The sequence below is a fragment of the Polypterus senegalus genome, chromosome 8, assembly GCF_016835505.1.
Source record: "Polypterus senegalus isolate Bchr_013 chromosome 8, ASM1683550v1, whole genome shotgun sequence".
In the NCBI taxonomy this organism is placed as follows: Eukaryota; Metazoa; Chordata; class Cladistia; order Polypteriformes; family Polypteridae; genus Polypterus; species Polypterus senegalus.
The window spans coordinates 141292619-141309584 of NC_053161.1; the positions used below are offsets into that span (position 1 = coordinate 141292619).

Here is a 16966-nt window from a genome sequence, read left to right on the forward strand (position 1 = left end):
TAGCTTATGTTGAAAGGCTGAGCTGTTATTTTGGTATTATTATAAAGGTTTGATCTATTAAGAGAAAGGCAGAAACAACAAGGCGTCAAGGTATAGAGGAAATAATGTTAAGAAAAAGGGTATCAATTAAATTGTGCTTGCTGCATCTTGATGTCCTAAGGCTATGTTTGCTGTTGACAGACTGCCCGGACTAAAAAGGAAGCATGTGATAACTGTAAGGGCTCAGGACGGGGTGGACGTGCTGGGGCAACATGCATTAGTGCACTCTTAACACCTAAGGCGTGTAATCTTAGGTCAATAGAGCTGAGACTGTTAGTGCGCCTAGTGGATCAGATAAATTGTGACCATTCAAGGTATCAGTGTTCTGCCATGTCACAATGGGGCCAAATATTTAATTATTCCTCTTACATTTTTAAAGGCCGTGCATCGGGTTAGACCCATATAATGACTATAAGGATAAAGTGAATTGAACTGCATTCGATGTTCTGGTTCACATCGAAATAATATTACGTTACCAGTTAATATAACAAATCTTCCAATTCTGAAGTGACTAGTTTGCCGATAAACTTGCAGAGATGTAGCATCCACAGACTCGCATCATTAAGTTTCAGACACGAACCTCCTAATGATTCTGGTGGTCAGGTCGCTTAATATTCACAGATCTGGGCTAGTCGGCCTTTCTAAATAGATTAAAACGCACCACTTTAGAACAAACAGTATCAACTCCAGACAGAGGAGCAGCTTCAGCGACAGACTGCTGTCACTGTCCTGCTCCACTGACAGACTGAGAAGATCATTCCTCCCCCACACTATATGACTCTTAAATTCCACATGGGGGAGTAAACGTTAACATTATACAAAGTTATTGTCTGTTTTTACCTGCATTTTTATCACTCTTTAATTTAATACTGTTTATTTTTATCAGTATGCTGCTGCTGGAGTATGTGAATTTCCCCTTGGGATTAATAAAGTACCTATCTATCAAAGGCAGACCGGCCCCTATCCTGTCATCAGCTGAGCTCGTTGCCTAGAAATGATGTAAACGTTCGGAGGCCCGTCTATGAAAATCAAGCGCATGCGTGTCACAGATGGACATACAAGCCCCCAAAAATGTACAGTATAATGTAAACGAAAAAGTTCGTGGCTTTAGCGAAGTGAATAGAGTAGTGGTAAACAGTGACACCGTTTTTTGTTTTATTAACTGTAAGGGCTGCAATTCTCTTCGTCTCACAACTTATTTAACAGTACGTGATAAGTGTTGAAAGCTGTGAATTTTAAGACGGTCCCTTGAAGTCCTAAAGCATAAACAAGCAAGATGCCCAAGACCCTCCTGACGCTGTAAGTGCCTGCGTTCGCGTATAAGTGCACCCATTCTCTCCGGTGGCATTTGTAGCCCATTTGTGACACGGTGGTGAATTCGTTTTTCATGCTGAGAAAGGTGTATGTTCTCGAAGGAAGCTAAAATGGAAACGCAAGGCCGAGCAGGCTTCATTAAGGAAGCAGCGTGGCTGTCGTTCAGGGACAGCGGGAGCAGGTAGATTGTTAGGGCAACCAACCGACGATAAACCTATCGGAGACTCACTCACAGCTGCAGGGCAGTTTTCTCTTTGGGCTATTTTTTTTTTTTTAAACGCCCCATAAATGAAATGCATCTCCATCGTGTCCGTGAGCTGCGGAGTCGAGTCGGGTGGGCGTGCCGGGTGTATATATTAGGAGGCCGACCCTCTTTGGACGTTTTGTATTGCTATGGCAATGGACCGACTGGGTTATTAGACGAAAATGCTGTGCTTAACGCTGTATCGTCACACGTATCTCAAAAACAGTGACTTTTGGAGAAGCCTTTGTTAGAGCGTTGAGCAAATAAGGCCACGAATACTCGTGCGCTGGCACGGGGTGTGTCATTTGAAAGGTCCGTCCACGTAAAGTCATTTGAGGCCTCCCTCCTGACTGATCAGCTCCGATTTGCATCACACTTTATGGAAATCGCGTTGTCATATCCAAAAACTACTGTGCACAATTTGAGCCTTGTATCTTCATTAGTTTCTGAGATATGGAGGCTTTAACAATGGGATGGTGTTTTTTTTCTTTTTCAAGAAAGAGTGCTCCTTATGAAGTGAATGTTGCAGAAGTCAGAATTTTTGAACTGTTAATGTTAGCTGTACAAAGTTTACAGCGATTGTTATTTAGTTATTTGCCCATTTAAGACTAGCTAAAAACATAATTTTGTGCTGTAGATCAAATTTGGGCCTCTGTATTTCCACACTAAACCACAAGAGATCTTTCAAGTTTTGGTAGATATTGCTCATGTATGTTTTTCATGTCCACATTTCAAATGCATATTGCCCATGTTGGACAAATTCTCATTGAAACATCAGAATATTATATCCACACTAATTGAAATGAAAATGTTCATTTACATTACTGCTCTTACGTATCTGTCCTCAAATCAATTACCAAGCTTAACCAAGAACTATACCAGTGGTTCCCAAACTCACTGTGGTTGCAGATTTTTGTTCCAACCAACTTCCATTTTTCATTGGACTCTTAGCCTAATTAAGTGAGTCCTTTGAGTCAATGTAGAATTTACAAAACTAAGTGTGGTAGATTTTTATTAAAATATAATAAGCTGTTATATGGGGAATAGGTAGGTTTTTTTAAGTCATTAACAGTAACTCTTGTCCAGAGCACATTGCTGCAGGAGATACGGTCTTTTGATTAGATGCTCAATGGCAAACTGTAGTCTTGCACTGTTTTGTTTGGACAGCAAAGACTCTCTCCTGGCATGCTTTGCATCAAAGTCTAATTTGTGAAATCTCTTTCTGATTGTAGATGCATGCATTTTGAAACCAAATTTTACAAGATTTACCTGCAGATCTTGCAATGATGTATTGGTGTTCTTGGAAATTTTCTTGGGCTAAATTTGTGGAGCTGGCCAGACCTAGACAAACTTAACAATCTTTTAAAATGAATACTATTTGTAGATGATTTTCTTTACAGTAGAAAGATTGACTTCAAATAATTTTGCAGTTTTTTAAATCATTTGTCAGACTTTTCAGCATCCAAAACTTTCTTTCTGATAGCTCTTTTAGCTCTGATAGCTATACTTTTGATAGCTCTTTTGATCTTAGCATGATGACAGTGCACATGCCAGTAGAAAAGCTACACCGTACCCTAGACAACTGTGGTTTAAATAAGACTGGTTCTACCTACATACTCCCTAAAGAGGTTCTGATCATTAGCACCCAATCTGGAACGCCTGATTCTAAGTTAGAAATGGGGATAAATGTAGGGGTATACATACAGTGGCATGCAAGTTTGTGGACACCCTTTCTTCGTAGCTAAGTGAATAGTTAAGTTAACAGAAGATGAACTGATCACCAAAACGCATAAAGTTAATGACACATTTCTTTTCAGCATTTTATGCAAGATTAGTATATTGTTCACAGTCTTCATTAGGAAACCCCAGGTGATGCAAATTACAAAGCTGTATAAATTCTCGGACTCCTCAAACCTTGTCCCAACAATCAGCAGCCATGGGCTCCTCTGAGCAGCTGCCTAGCACTCTGCAAAATAAAAGAATTAATGCTCACAAAGCAGGAGAAGGCTTCAACAAGATTGCAAAGCATTTTCAGATAGCTTTCTCCTCAGTTCTTAATGTTATTAAGAAACCGTAGTTAACAGGAACTATTGAGGTCCAGGAAGACCAAGAAACATTTGTGAAAGAACTACTCGTTGGATTTCTAGAAAGGAGACTTAAAACCCCTGTTTGACTGCAAAAGACTTTCAGAAAGATTTCACAGAATCTGGAGTGGTGGTGCACTGTTCTACTGTGCAGCGACACCTGAACAAATATGACCTTCATGGTAGGGTCAGCAGAAGAAAACCTTTTCTGCGTCCTAGCCACAAAATTCAGCACCTGAAGTTTGTAAATGCATAAACACTCCTGATGCATTTTGGAAACAAGTCCTGTGGACTGATGAAGTCAAAATAGAACTTTATGGCTACAATGTGCAAAGGTGTTTTTGAAGGAAAAAAGGTGCTGAACGCCAGGAAAAGAACACCTCTCCACCTATTAAGCATGAGAGTGGATTGATTAGGTTTTGGGCTTTCTGTTGCAGCCACTGGTACAAGGAACATATTATTCATTGGTAGAGGAAAGAATGGGTTTAAATAAACACCAGAACACCAGCAAATTCTGGAAGCAAACATCACATTATCTGTAAAAATGTTGAAGTTAAAAAGAGGATGGGTCCTATAGCAAAGTAATAATCCAAAACACACCTCAAAATCTACAATGGAATACCTCAAGAGGAGCAAGCTGATGATTTTGCCATGGCCCTCACAGTCTCCTGACCTAAACATCATTGGAAATCTGTAGATAGGCCTCAAAAGAGCAGTGCATGTAAAATGGCCAAAGAATCTCACTCAATTAGAAGCCTTTTGCAAGGAAGATTGGTCAAAAATACCCCAAGTCAAAAGTGAAAGACTCTTAGCTGGCTACAAAAAGCATTTACAAGCTCTGATGCGTGCCAGTGGAGGTCTTACTAAGTAATGACCATGACGGGTGCCCAAACTGTTACTTCAGGCCCTTTTCATTTTTTGGAGTATTTTGTACCTGTGAATGATGGAAATAAAAATGTGATCTTGCTAAAAATATAAAGAAATGCGTTGTGCCTTTTGGTGAACTGTTCATCTTCTGCTTACTTAACTATTCACAGTAATACACCTTTTAAGCAAGGGTGCCAAAACTTTTGCATGCCACCATATTTTGCCATGTGGTAAATATGCACTTTTGATAATTCAACTTATGAGAATGAATACTAAAGATGAGTGAAAAAATGCTTAAACATTTGAGCAACTGGTTAGTGAAAAAAAATTGTATGTAAGCCCCACCCCTTTCTACCTGCATCTCAAATCACAATGCATTTTATGAAGAAAACAAAGTTTCAACATAGTCTCCTTGTCAAATTGTCGATCAATTCTATAAATCAGATGTGCTTGGATGAATCAAATGAAGTGTAACAACAAAGAAACTTCTGACAGAGTTTGATTAAATAGGTTTTGCAACCCTTCCTGGCTGGTCCCTATTAGGGATGCTCTGATCAGGTATTTTTTAAGGCTGATACCGATTTCTTGTTTCTTGATCAGCCGATTCTGATTTTTTTTTCCCCTTTAGAAAACTTTTTACACTAAGTGTCTGCATAACCAGGCACGTAGAAGTCTTATGTCTTATATCAAAGTATATTTTTATAGTTAAACTATAGACTACAGGTGTTAACTGTTCATTTTTAATTAACAAAATGAAATTCTGTAGGCTTATTGTTCAGTAACCATAAAAATATTAAAATATATAAAATTTTCTTAAAATGCTAACATTAAGTAATAATTACGTACAAAAATATGTATCCATAATATATATGGCATAAAATAAAATGCTTCTCATAATTACAAGCTGTCATACTGTTTAATTTTTTCTGTAATGTACCTATCTGAAACAAGGCTCACACAATTAATTGATATTGGCAATACAACACTACTTAAATGTAAATATACATTCATTTATAGGTTTTAATCATTTTAAATCATTAATTGTACTGTAGCTTTTTTGCTGTTAAAATTTACATTTCCTATATTTATACAGGTGTTTTTTTTTCCTTTCAGTATATCAGCTAGACATTTGTAATTCTTGAAGTGTAATTGTAAATACTGATTATCATTTTAATTATGTAGTACTTGTTTCTTACCAAATCGTTTGCTGTATTACACACAGTGTCAAATAATAAACACAGTATAAATCTTTAAAAATGATGCAAATGTATCAAACGTTCAAAAGTTGTTCATCAAGAAGACACAAGACTAACATGCTTAACAGGTTTATAAGTAAAAATGCATTTGCTCTTAAGCTAATAAGCCTATAGTTTACTAAACAACAATTTCAAATTTGTCTTTATTACTTTTCCAATTAAAAATATAAGCTGCCTCATTTTAAAAAAGCTCGCTGTCTAAATTCAGAGGTGTCCGTTTTAATTTAAAGGGCAAAATAAAAAGGTCTGAATTAATTTACTGTATGTAACTTTTTGCAATTTTTTTTTATTGCACAGGACAACCCCTTCAAATCTGTTTACTCAGTTTATTGCTCCACTTTCTGAAATGTAAAGGGTCTCATGTAAAATAAGCCATGACTTGCTGGTCTTTGTTTATGCTGTAGGGAAAAAAAAAGAAGTGTGCTGGTTCAACTACCGTAATACCTTGTGTAAAGGAGCACTACAACTAAATTACCAGAAAGCTTGGAAAAGCAGGTACTAAAAAGATTTTTTTTGTGATTGTCCAATTTACAGATCACAGATTACAGTCTTTTTATAGTGTAAATTGGCTGATTAGATTGGCAGCCGATCGATCTGAGCATCCCTAGTCCCTTCCTGTTTTGCATGCTCTAATGACACACATGATCAGAACGTATTAATCCAGTAAGTGCTCTTCTCCACTGGCAGTTGCACCCTTTATAACACAGGCAAAGAAGTGTTATTGAGGTTATTGTCAAGTAGTGAACACAGAAATTAGAGAGAAAGTGTAACTTAGTGAGACTGAGATGCTGACGTATAGTATGAGTCTTCAGACTAAGAGAAAAAAGTGTCAGAACTTTCTCGGGTAAAGGACAGAATATTATGAGCAAATGAGCAGTGTCAACCATCATTTATAGCAGATATTAAAGTCAGTGAGCATTTGGTGCTTTAACCATTTTAAGCACTGATAGTGTTACTTGCAGCTGGGCTGTATATTCTGCTATTCGGCACATCAGTAAGCTGGTTCTGTGGAATGGTATATTGTTCAACATTAAAATTTTCATACAAGCAGATTATGTGTGTTTTTAAAGCGTGTTTAAAACCAAAGGACTTTTGCTGAAGTTTTTTTTTTTTTTTTCCTTTCTCTTGTTTCCTACAGGAATGTCAACATGGCTTTTTGTGCTGTTTTAGTTGCCTCCATTTTAGAGTATGTAGAATCCCTCTGCAAAGGAGTGATAAAGTTGTAAGGTACTCTTTGTTCTAGCACAGTGGGAGCAAGAAAGCATGCATAAATAGACCCTATCGAACGGAGTAAAGTTCACCCCATCCACAGTTAAAAGTCCTTTTACTTTATTCACATTTCTGCCTTTTGAAGTAGAGAAAAGCCAAGCAAGATGACACCTTTTATTGGCTAACTAAAAAGATTACAGTATGCAAGCTTTCGAGGCAACTCAGGCCCCTTCTTCAGGCAAGATGTAATCAAGAAGGGGCCTGAGTTGCCTCGAAAGCTTGCATACTGTAATCTTTTTAGTTAGCCAATAAAAGGTGTCATTTTGCTTGGCTTTTCTCTACATTCATAATGGCTAACACGGTACAACAACCTAGTACTACAGACATGCCTTTTGAAGTGAAAGGGCTAAAAGCAAACAGAAGCAGTCAGAATCAAGCTACTTTATCAGTCACTTCATGTCTGCGTTAGCGTAGAACAAGCTAGAGAGAGAGAGAAGGAGAATGCAGAGCATTTGGCCAAGAGTATTAAAAACTGCTGGTAATGCTAAAGAAGAACACATGCTCCCATTGTTTAAGCAACAGCCACCGACATTATGTTTTTGTGACATGCTAGTAGACATTCTAGAGGCACAGTGTGGTCCTTGTGACCTTCCTGTACTTAATTACTCAATTAAGAGGTCAAGAATGGACGTGTATGTTATTTGGAACAACAAACTACAGTGTTCTGAGCAACTGAGGCCACTGCACCCTGAGTTTGTTTATAGTCCATAAATGATAAAGTCTGTTTGGGATCACCCTGTCTACCTTACTCAAAAAAGCCACAAAGTGCCTCTCCTTCTGCTCCGGGACAATGTTCTCACCTGAAAAGGCCAGACAACATGATCCAATTCCAGCAACCGGGGTACTGCCCTCTATCAATTAGGATCTACCCTCCAACCAATCTGCTTATCTCAACAAGGAGTAGCGGGCATTTTGGTTGCCCTTACATAAGGCATCCTAAGGAAACAGTAGATGTTTCATCCCAGATTACAGTGTACTCTGTCCTGCTTGTTGCCCTTCCAGGACAACCAGCATAATTACTGAACTTAGTGGTCCGTAGCAGTGCCCGTCCTTCTGCACTAGTATAATGACATACATCTCCTCTGCCACTGTGTGTTTTATTCTCTTTCTTGTGTATATACTAAGGCTTGTCCCATGATTTTTTTTCCTGCCTGGCGACCATTTATCCCTGAATATGTTATCCTCCTATATATTGACTTTCTAAGCCAAAGCATTTTTTATCAGTTTTTTCTATTAAATTCCAATGTCTGCTAAAGCATTTCAACCAGATGTTGTTTAGGAACATTTTGTTCTTTGACCTGCTGTTTTGTCTCCCAGTTTAGTACAGATGTTTAGTAATGCCTTAGCACAATGATGGCAAACCTTTTAGAGACCGGGTGCCCAAACTGCAACCCAAAACCCACTTATTTATCGCAAAGTGCCAACACAGCAATTTAACTCTTTGAGAGCTGAATATTTTTTCCAAAAAACTCAGTTTTCTGAAACGCACACATAGCAATGGTTTCACACATAAGTGAACATAAAACATCTGTTGCTATGTGCTGTGGCAGCTGTTAACATATGTTTGGCATCTCTGGCGGCAGTGGCTGCGTGGGGGCACGTCGATGGTCAGCAGGAATGCACGGTGGGCCAGCTGCGTGGCTGTCTTTGCACAGCAGGTGGGTGGTGGTGATCGCAGTGTGACGCAATCTGGTTTGTACCTCTTGACATCATAAGTGGTAGTCCTACCAGGCAAATGCTTCTGCAGGCGCATCAGCTGCAAAAAAGTGTTTAGCACCACAATCAGCTGGGGACCGATTAGATGATTCTGGTACCTCACTTTCACTTTTGATATCCATGTCCAGATCACTTGCATCATACTCGGAGTCCAACAAGTCAGAGTCCTTTTCAACGAAATTACGTAAAACGTCCATGGATTATTTTGCTTTGCACATTCCCTTTGGTCTCTCGCCAGATGTCAGTACCATTTTAGAGGTTGTTTGCTCTTCGCTACTTAATGCATGCTTAGGGAATCGAGGTTCAATCAGCAAAGCTATGTAACTTTTCTTCTAGCAAAGAGAGTCAAACTAAAATGTAAATGTGAGTTTTGTTTCAGTTTACAACTGATTTACCGTCCTCTGCTCCTGAATTTTGACAAATGTCGACATCAGCCCTGAAAGAGTTAACCTGAATACTGAGGTTTTAGTTTAGAAAAAAACAGTTCATACATTAACATCATTTGTCTTAAAAGAAAAACACAATAACAGAGTTTTCAATGATACAAACAACTTTTTATTGAAAGGTAAAACTTTGCATTTGGTGTGCTTTTGAACAATTAATGTGATTTTTGCTGTTGTATACATGCTGATAATTTGTCTAACCTTGGCTCATACTTAGTCAGTTTGAGAGCAACACATGCAGCACTCAGGTTATCTGTTAGTCTGTTTCTGGTGTCAGATTTGATATAATTCAAAGCTGAAAACAGCTGCTCACAAGCATAAGATGATCCAAACAAAGTAAGTAAAACAATCCCAAGTGCTTTCATTGACTTAAAATTATTTGGCAGAAAATTCCACACTTCAAAGATTTCATTTTCAGAACTAACAGTGCTGTCCTTTGTCATCCCTTCTATCTTCTCAAGTGTTTCACGCAGGTCTGCCCCATTAACCTCCATTCCTGTTCTTCTTTCTCATTCTCCTTTCCATCCGCCTCGCGCTTCTATTATTTATTACGGGGACGTTGATCAGGTGTGGCGATTAGCAGCTCCCGGCAACAATTACAGATGCAGATGACTCCTCACCTGTGCACTTAAGCGATGACCACCCGCATCACAAAGCTTCCGGGAACCGCTCTGGCCACACTACCATGCCCCCCTCTAAGCCGCGAGTGCAGCAATTATCTATTAAAACTGGCCTTTTCAATTTTGAGCTGTGGATCTGCTATACCAAATCCCTATCCAACCTAGCTCCTCTCCAACCCCATCACGGGAATCACCTTTGCCACAGACTCAATAGGCTGCCGTCGGCACCGCACCCTCATACAACATGTGAGCTGCCCGACATGAGAGGGAGGAAGCGCTCCCATTGGGCTTCTGGGCAGAGGGGTGGGTGATGTGAGAAATGTCCTGAGGTGCATGTGAAGAGGGGGAGGGGAGCAGACATGCTTTCTAGTAACAAACTCTGTGCTGGAGCGACAGAGTGCGTGCCATAGATTTGCCACCACTGCCTTAGCAGAAGACAGCCACCGGTGAGAAGTTTAAATTAATTAACATGATTTACAAATATTAAACATATTTTATACCTCTCTTGGCCTTGACCAGTGAAACTTGGCTACAATATACTGTAACTACAAAAAGTTATATTAAATGTGATTTTAACACCTTTAACACTATATCACATTGTATGTTTTCAGACTTAAAACTTTACAAAAAAGTGGATGTTTGAACCATTGGTTTAGTGATAAAAATCTCTACTGTATAGTAGATTCAAGTGGATTGTTTTTACTTACATATGAAATGTGACAAACAAGAGGAGACCATTCAGTCCATCAAGCTAATTTGTGTAGCGAAGAGCTAAGCTCACACAAGCTCATGTCCATTTTGACATGATGGCATCACACAGTTGCTGCATATTTGTCGGGTGCACATCTATGATGCAAATCTCCTGTTCCAAGACATTCCAAAGGTTATCTATTGGATTGAGTTCTGGTGACTGTGGTGGCCCTTTGAGGACAGTGAACTCATTGTCATTTCAAGAAACCAGATCGATACGGTGATTTGAGCTTTGTGACGTGGCATGTTATTCTGCTGGAAGTAGCCATCAGAAGATGGATACATTGCGGTCATAAGGGGATGGACACAGTCATCAACAACACTCAGGTATTTCTATGACATTTAAGCGATCCGCAGTTGGTACTAAGGGGCCCAGTGTGCCAAAACATATTCCCAACACCAGTACCCCACCACCATCAGCCTGAACCATTGATATAAGGCAGCATAGATCCATGCATTCATGTTGTTGATGCCAAATTCTGACCCTACCATCCAAGTGTCACAAAAGAAGTTGAGACCAGGCAGTGTTTTTCAAACCTTCTATTGTCCAATTCTGGTGAACTGTGCAAATTGTACCCTCAGTTCTTAGCTATCAAGAGTATCACCCGGTGTGGTCTCCTGCTGCTGTAGCCCATCTGCTTCAGGGTTTGACATGTTGTGCATTCAAAGATGCTCTTCTGTATACCTCGATTGCAACAAGTGTTTATTTGAGTTACTGTTGCCTTTCTATCAGCTCAAACCAGTCTAGCCATTTTCCTCTGACCTCTGGCATCAGCAAGGCATTTTAAGCCTATAGAACTGCCACTCACTAGATATTTTCCCTTTTTCAGACCATTCTTTGTAAACCCTAGAGATGGTTGTGTGTGAAAATCCCAGTACATGAACAGTTTCTTAAATACTTAGACCAGCCTGTCTTGCACCAGTAACAATGCCATGTTCACAGTCACTTAAATCACCTTTCTTCCCCATTCTGATTCTCTGTTTGAACTTAAGCAGGTCATCTTGAGAATGTCAGTCAGTCATTATCCAACCCTCTATATCCTAACACAGGGTCACAGAGGTCTGCTGGAGCCAATCCCAGCCAGCACAGGGCGCAAGGCAGGAACAAATCCCTGGGCAGGGCGCCAGCCCACCGTAGCGCACACACCCACACACCAAGCACACACTAGGGACAATTTAGGATCGCCAGTGCACCTAACCTGCATGTCTTTGAACTGTGGGAGGAAACCGGAGCACCCGGAGGAAACCCACGCAGACACGAGGAGAACATGCAAACTCCACGCAGGGAGAACACAGGAAGTGAACCCAGGTCTCCTTACTGCGAAGCATGTCTACATGCCTAAATGCATTGAGTTGCTGCCATGTGATTGAGTTATTAGGTATTTGTTTTAACAAGCAGTTGAATACGTGTACCTAATATAAAGTGGTCAGTGAGTGTACTGTAAAACCACTAAAGGCTAATTAATTATACTTTGCTTTCCAAGGATCGTCATGCTTAGGGAAGCATCTTTAAATCTTAAGCATACCAATCTTATTGAATTAATGCAGAAAAAAATTTCAAATAATAAGCAAATAGTGTCTACATTTAAATGTCTATAGAGTTACAATGAACTGAAGGTGAGTATACAATGTTGTGTTAGTAAGGTTTACACAATGAATAAATGGATAGGCCAGTTTTTGAGGAATGCATTTCTCGACAATTTTATTTGCTTTGTATATTTGTTGTTGTCACTATCTTTATATTTGGTACTGCTGTCTTTTTACACACTTATTTATTGCAGTACAGGTAAGGAGGAGTCAGGAGGCATTACTGCAACATTAAGCACCGCAAGACGCATCTCTAGAAGGGGTACCAGTTTACAGGGCAAATGCTTACTCAACACAGGCCAGTTTAGTGTCAGCAATCAACCCTATTGTGTACACCTTTCGTATGTGAGAGAAAGCCCAAAAGAACCAAGAGATCTTTGTTAACTATATACTCTTAGTCAGTCGCATGACTCTACTTAAAAACATTTATGTTAGGCAGAACGCCCAGTGAGGGCTGAGTGGTCTTTTGGCTAAACTGGAGTGTTTTTGTCCACCCTGGCCAACTAACCTTATCATTAGGCCATCATTTAGAGACTTAATTTTAAAAAAAAATTCTATGCTTGCAGTAGTTTATAAGGAAGGAGTGGATATTCTGCCATTGGTTTCTTGGGTATGCACAACTCAAAACGTTTGGTTGCCAGTGGTTCAGCTATGCCTCTATGTTCATTGACCACATGTAGAAAATACTATCACACCAAGACATCTCAGGATGTCACTTGCTTGTGTTTGAACAGTCTTTATCAGATTAGAACCAAACAGTGTAGTCCAGCGAGAGGCCCAGTAAGGGAAACTTTAACTAAAGTTTATTAAAAGAAAGGGCCTTGTAGTTTAAGTAGAAAACTAGAATGTCAGAGTAAAGCAAAAATGGACAGTGCCAGTCTTTCCTGCAAAAATATAGTGTAATGCATGTTTTCTGGAGAAGCAAAATAGGGAACACATAGAGGAATCTCATACTTACTAAACAATCTTCTTTAATCCTCACCAGGAAATGTGGATGGGCAAATAAGAAAAACAGATAAACATATGTGTTTTTAGACTTTCTTTATGTTAATGCATACTGGGCTAATTAAGTAATATGCTATTTTGTTTATTTGTTGCAGATGCCTGTGTTATATGGAAAGTTTAATGTCCAAGTACCATTTTGATATAAAGACACTACCAGCTAATGTCAAGGACAAGCTGATAAAAATAATGAGCACAAAAGGGACCATCAATGACAAAAATATAAGTCAGGTAAAAAAAAAAGTATTTGTCATGACAAAGAGACTAGCATTCAAATGTACAGAATACTTCAATTCTTTGCTTTGAGAAGACAGTGTGAACTTTGGATTTTTTCTTAAACACATTACCCATTCCCTCTTAAGACTGTAGTTAAATATTACTAGTAAAAATGTACACTGTAATGTTTTGGTAGTCATAGAGCACTTTTATTATTATGAAAGTGTTTATAACGTAAACTGAGCCATCTGCCCTTGGAATGGATCTGTTTCTAGGCAGGCAGCAATTTGTGTAAAGTGATAATAGTAGTAGGGTGATATACCATGTTAGCCATTCTGGATGTAATGAGACCTGAAGCAAAATGAAACCTTTTATTTGCTAACTGAAGAGATTGCAGTATGCAAGCTTTTAAGGCAGCTTAGGCCCCATCGTCATGCAAGTTTTATTTTAAGTTTTATTAGTTCCACTTGACCAAACTAACTCTGTCTGCTTTTCCTCATCTTCCTCGTTATATGACATATCACCCTCTTTTGATCAGTCACATCCATAATTGGCTGTTCTTCATCCTTCTTGTTGCCAAATTGGCTTCCTTACAGTACCCGGAGTCTTGAACCAAATTGGCTTCCTTACAGTACAGTCTTGAACCATCAGGTTTTGCTTGTTCTAATTATGTGATGTGGTTGAAATCCCCAATTTTCTGTTTATCAGGCTCATGTAGAGTGATAGCCACATGGCACTTACTGCTATATTCCAGTTATTTATTGTATTGCTTACTTTTCTGGCACTGGAGCAGAAGTACCATTCTACTCTTTGGTTAGCAGGCAAGATCAAAGCTCATAAAGATAAATAGACATCTAAGTAATCTGTTCTGATAGAGGAAGGTTAGACTTGCCTAGATTTATAGGTGAGTTATTTACAACTTGGAAAAGATAACAAGGATATCTGGTTACAGAACTTCACAAAAAACCTGTCATGAAAGTCACAAATTTGTATTTTTTTAAGTGTAGTGATTTACACACTCAAAGTATAAAGTTATCCATGGCTTAAAAAGTTAGCATGTGAGTAAAAGTGTTGTGTTTCCATTTTGTTTAGTTAGTACCACTATAATATGCTTTATGAACAGGGGAAACTCCACAGGATTTTCTAATAACCAGAAGATCTATGTAAGTAGCTAAGAAAGTTGGTGTCATTGGCACCTATGTTTAGTTTTAATTTTATGCCACACTTACTTTACAGTAAGTAATAAATACAATAAAAAATCTGAAGATGTAGATGTAGATTTTTTAGATTTTTAGACATATGAAAAGCTTAGGAAAAGTAGACAAAATGTAAAAGTAAAATAAAATTTTAAATATATTTTATATCACTATGGGTCCTGAGAATATATATCATTGTAATTGTATGTAGTATCTGTTAAAGGAAAAGCAAATTACAGAAGGCTGACAAGTCCAGTGTTTTGGATTCAGATCTGTGCTTGGGCACTTTTATATTGGAGTTTGTTTGTGCTGAGAGTATTAAAGCATACACACATATCCTTAAAATGTACAAACTCTAAAATGTCTCTGTTTGAACGTTTGTAAGTGAGGGCGTGCACTGAAATGGACTGGTGCCCCAGTATTGCACCCAGTGTTGGTAGGCTAGACTGGTGGCAACCATAGTCCAGTAATTTTCTCTTTACTTTTTAATATGTCTTTCTACAACATGAATTCATCTATTGTCTTTTCATAACGTAGCTCAAACATTTGGATATTCTGATCCAAGTTCTATCTTATTTCAGTACTCTTAAATAGTTAAGTAATGCTGAAAAGCATGCTAGTAACCACTGTTTGCAATGTAACAGCATAAAACATGTTTTAGTGTATACACCATTTACGGTATCTTTCTGTAGGTTTTACACTCTGGGATTCAGGAATTGCATCTTCAGAACTGCAAGTTATCCGACAGTGCTCTTAAGCAGCTTAGCAACTGCAAATTTCTTAAAGAAATACACCTGAATTCGAGGAAAGAAAATTGTTTCACTATATCTTCAGAAGGTAATTTTTTACTTTTTTTCCTCCATTGTCATTTCTACCTACCTCTGTAAATAGCTTCGTAGAAAGCTGCGACTAATAGAGTGCCAAAGTGTATAGGACTGTTACCTCACTTTTCTAGAGTCAGATTTTGGATCCCTGCCTTAGTGCTGGCTGTATGGAATGGTTTATTCTTCTTTCAGTACCCAAGGTTTACTAAAGACATGTGTGTTATTAATTTAAATAGCTACTTTATACTGGTTAGCAATAAGTATGGGTATGTGCATGATCCATGTTAGAATCCTGCCTTTTGCCCAATTTTGTCACCTGTTGCCGTGAAATGGAATGCTGTCAGTAATTCATCTTACGTTTCTTTGGTGAACTTTAACAAAATGTGATAACGTACTGTATTTTAATGCTGACATTCCTCAACTTCTTTTCTCTCATATTTTTAATGTTCATTTTTTCAGGTTGCTACTTTCTAATGAAAGTATGCCGGTGCAAAAATTATAATATAGCTGACAACCTTGAAATGAACCTCATAACCATCAAAACTGTGATAGACAAAATGAGACTATTCAGTCCACCAACGTTTTGTTTGTGTTAGTAACAGCTGAGATGTCCCCAAATCTCATCCAGACATTTTTAAACACTTAAGCAGCTTGAGTTTAATATTTTTTTTCTAATGCCATTCAAAGTCCAACTGTCTTCTGGCAAATTGTACATTGTCCTATAGAGCCTGTCATGGCAAAAATGTGTACAAAGTTTGAAGGAATATTGGATAGGAAGCCAGTTAATCACAGAGCAAGCACTCTTATGTACTATACATGTCCATTCTGGTTTGGACTCAGATCCTGGTCAACCTGTGTGCCTCACATCTCTATTATTTTTGTATATGTTAGGAATAAGTTTACAAATCTTTAAAAATAAAGACAATGTAGTTTTTATTTTCTTTATTTTCTTAAATGGTTTTGTCTACAAACTTATCGTCATACATTTTCTTTCTGATTCATCTATTTATACATTCCTTTGCAGGAATTAAAGCAATTGCCCTAGCATGTCCTTTTCTCTGTGTGATTTCTTTATGGAGGTGTTGTAAAGTATCAGATGAAGGAATCCTAGCTTTGGCTCACAATTGCAGACATCTACAGATAGTAACTTTGAGTGGCTGTTTGACCATCACAGATGCCTCTCTTTTAGCTTTGGGGCAGAACTGTCGTTTTTTGCATAGCATCGACTTTTCATCTACAAGGGTAAGTATGATTCAGTTTTATTATTTTGGCTGTGTCTCCATGCTCCTTTCAAAAAATCTAGAAGTGATTCAGTTGAGCAACAGCTTAATGTGGAGCCAGTTGCCAGTGATGTAGTGATGACATTCCTTTCATATTAAAGAGGACATAAGCCTTTTGGGCAAGAAGAATTAATTTTATAGAAGCAAGTTGTTTTTATAACATTTGTAGGAGTTGAGAATGCAATACTACAACTTTTGGTAACACTGCAATTTTTAGATCCTGGGCCCTGATGTTCAGAAATAATCTGATTCGATTTCA

At 38.4% G+C, this 16966-nt stretch overlaps 1 protein-coding gene across 4 annotated transcripts in view; it reads left to right on the plus strand.

Moving 5' to 3' along the window:
- Positions 1-1070: 1070 nt before the first annotated feature.
- Positions 1071-16966, plus strand: part of amn1 (antagonist of mitotic exit network 1 homolog (S. cerevisiae)) — a 53750-nt gene continuing 37854 nt past the window's right edge. Inside the window, exons 1-4 of one of the 4 annotated variants that reach the window (XM_039761836.1) lie at positions 1071-1338; positions 13290-13422; positions 15296-15440; positions 16452-16669. In XM_039761836.1, coding sequence (XP_039617770.1) covers positions 1316-1338; positions 13290-13422; positions 15296-15440; positions 16452-16669 — 519 coding nt within the window. In that variant the 5' untranslated portion in view covers positions 1071-1315. Of the gene's footprint in view, positions 1339-1402; positions 1535-6234; positions 6300-10684; positions 10930-13289; positions 13423-15295; positions 15441-16451; positions 16670-16966 lie in introns of those variants that run through there. The other 3 variants (XM_039761835.1, XM_039761838.1, XM_039761837.1) reach the window with 3 other exon arrangements.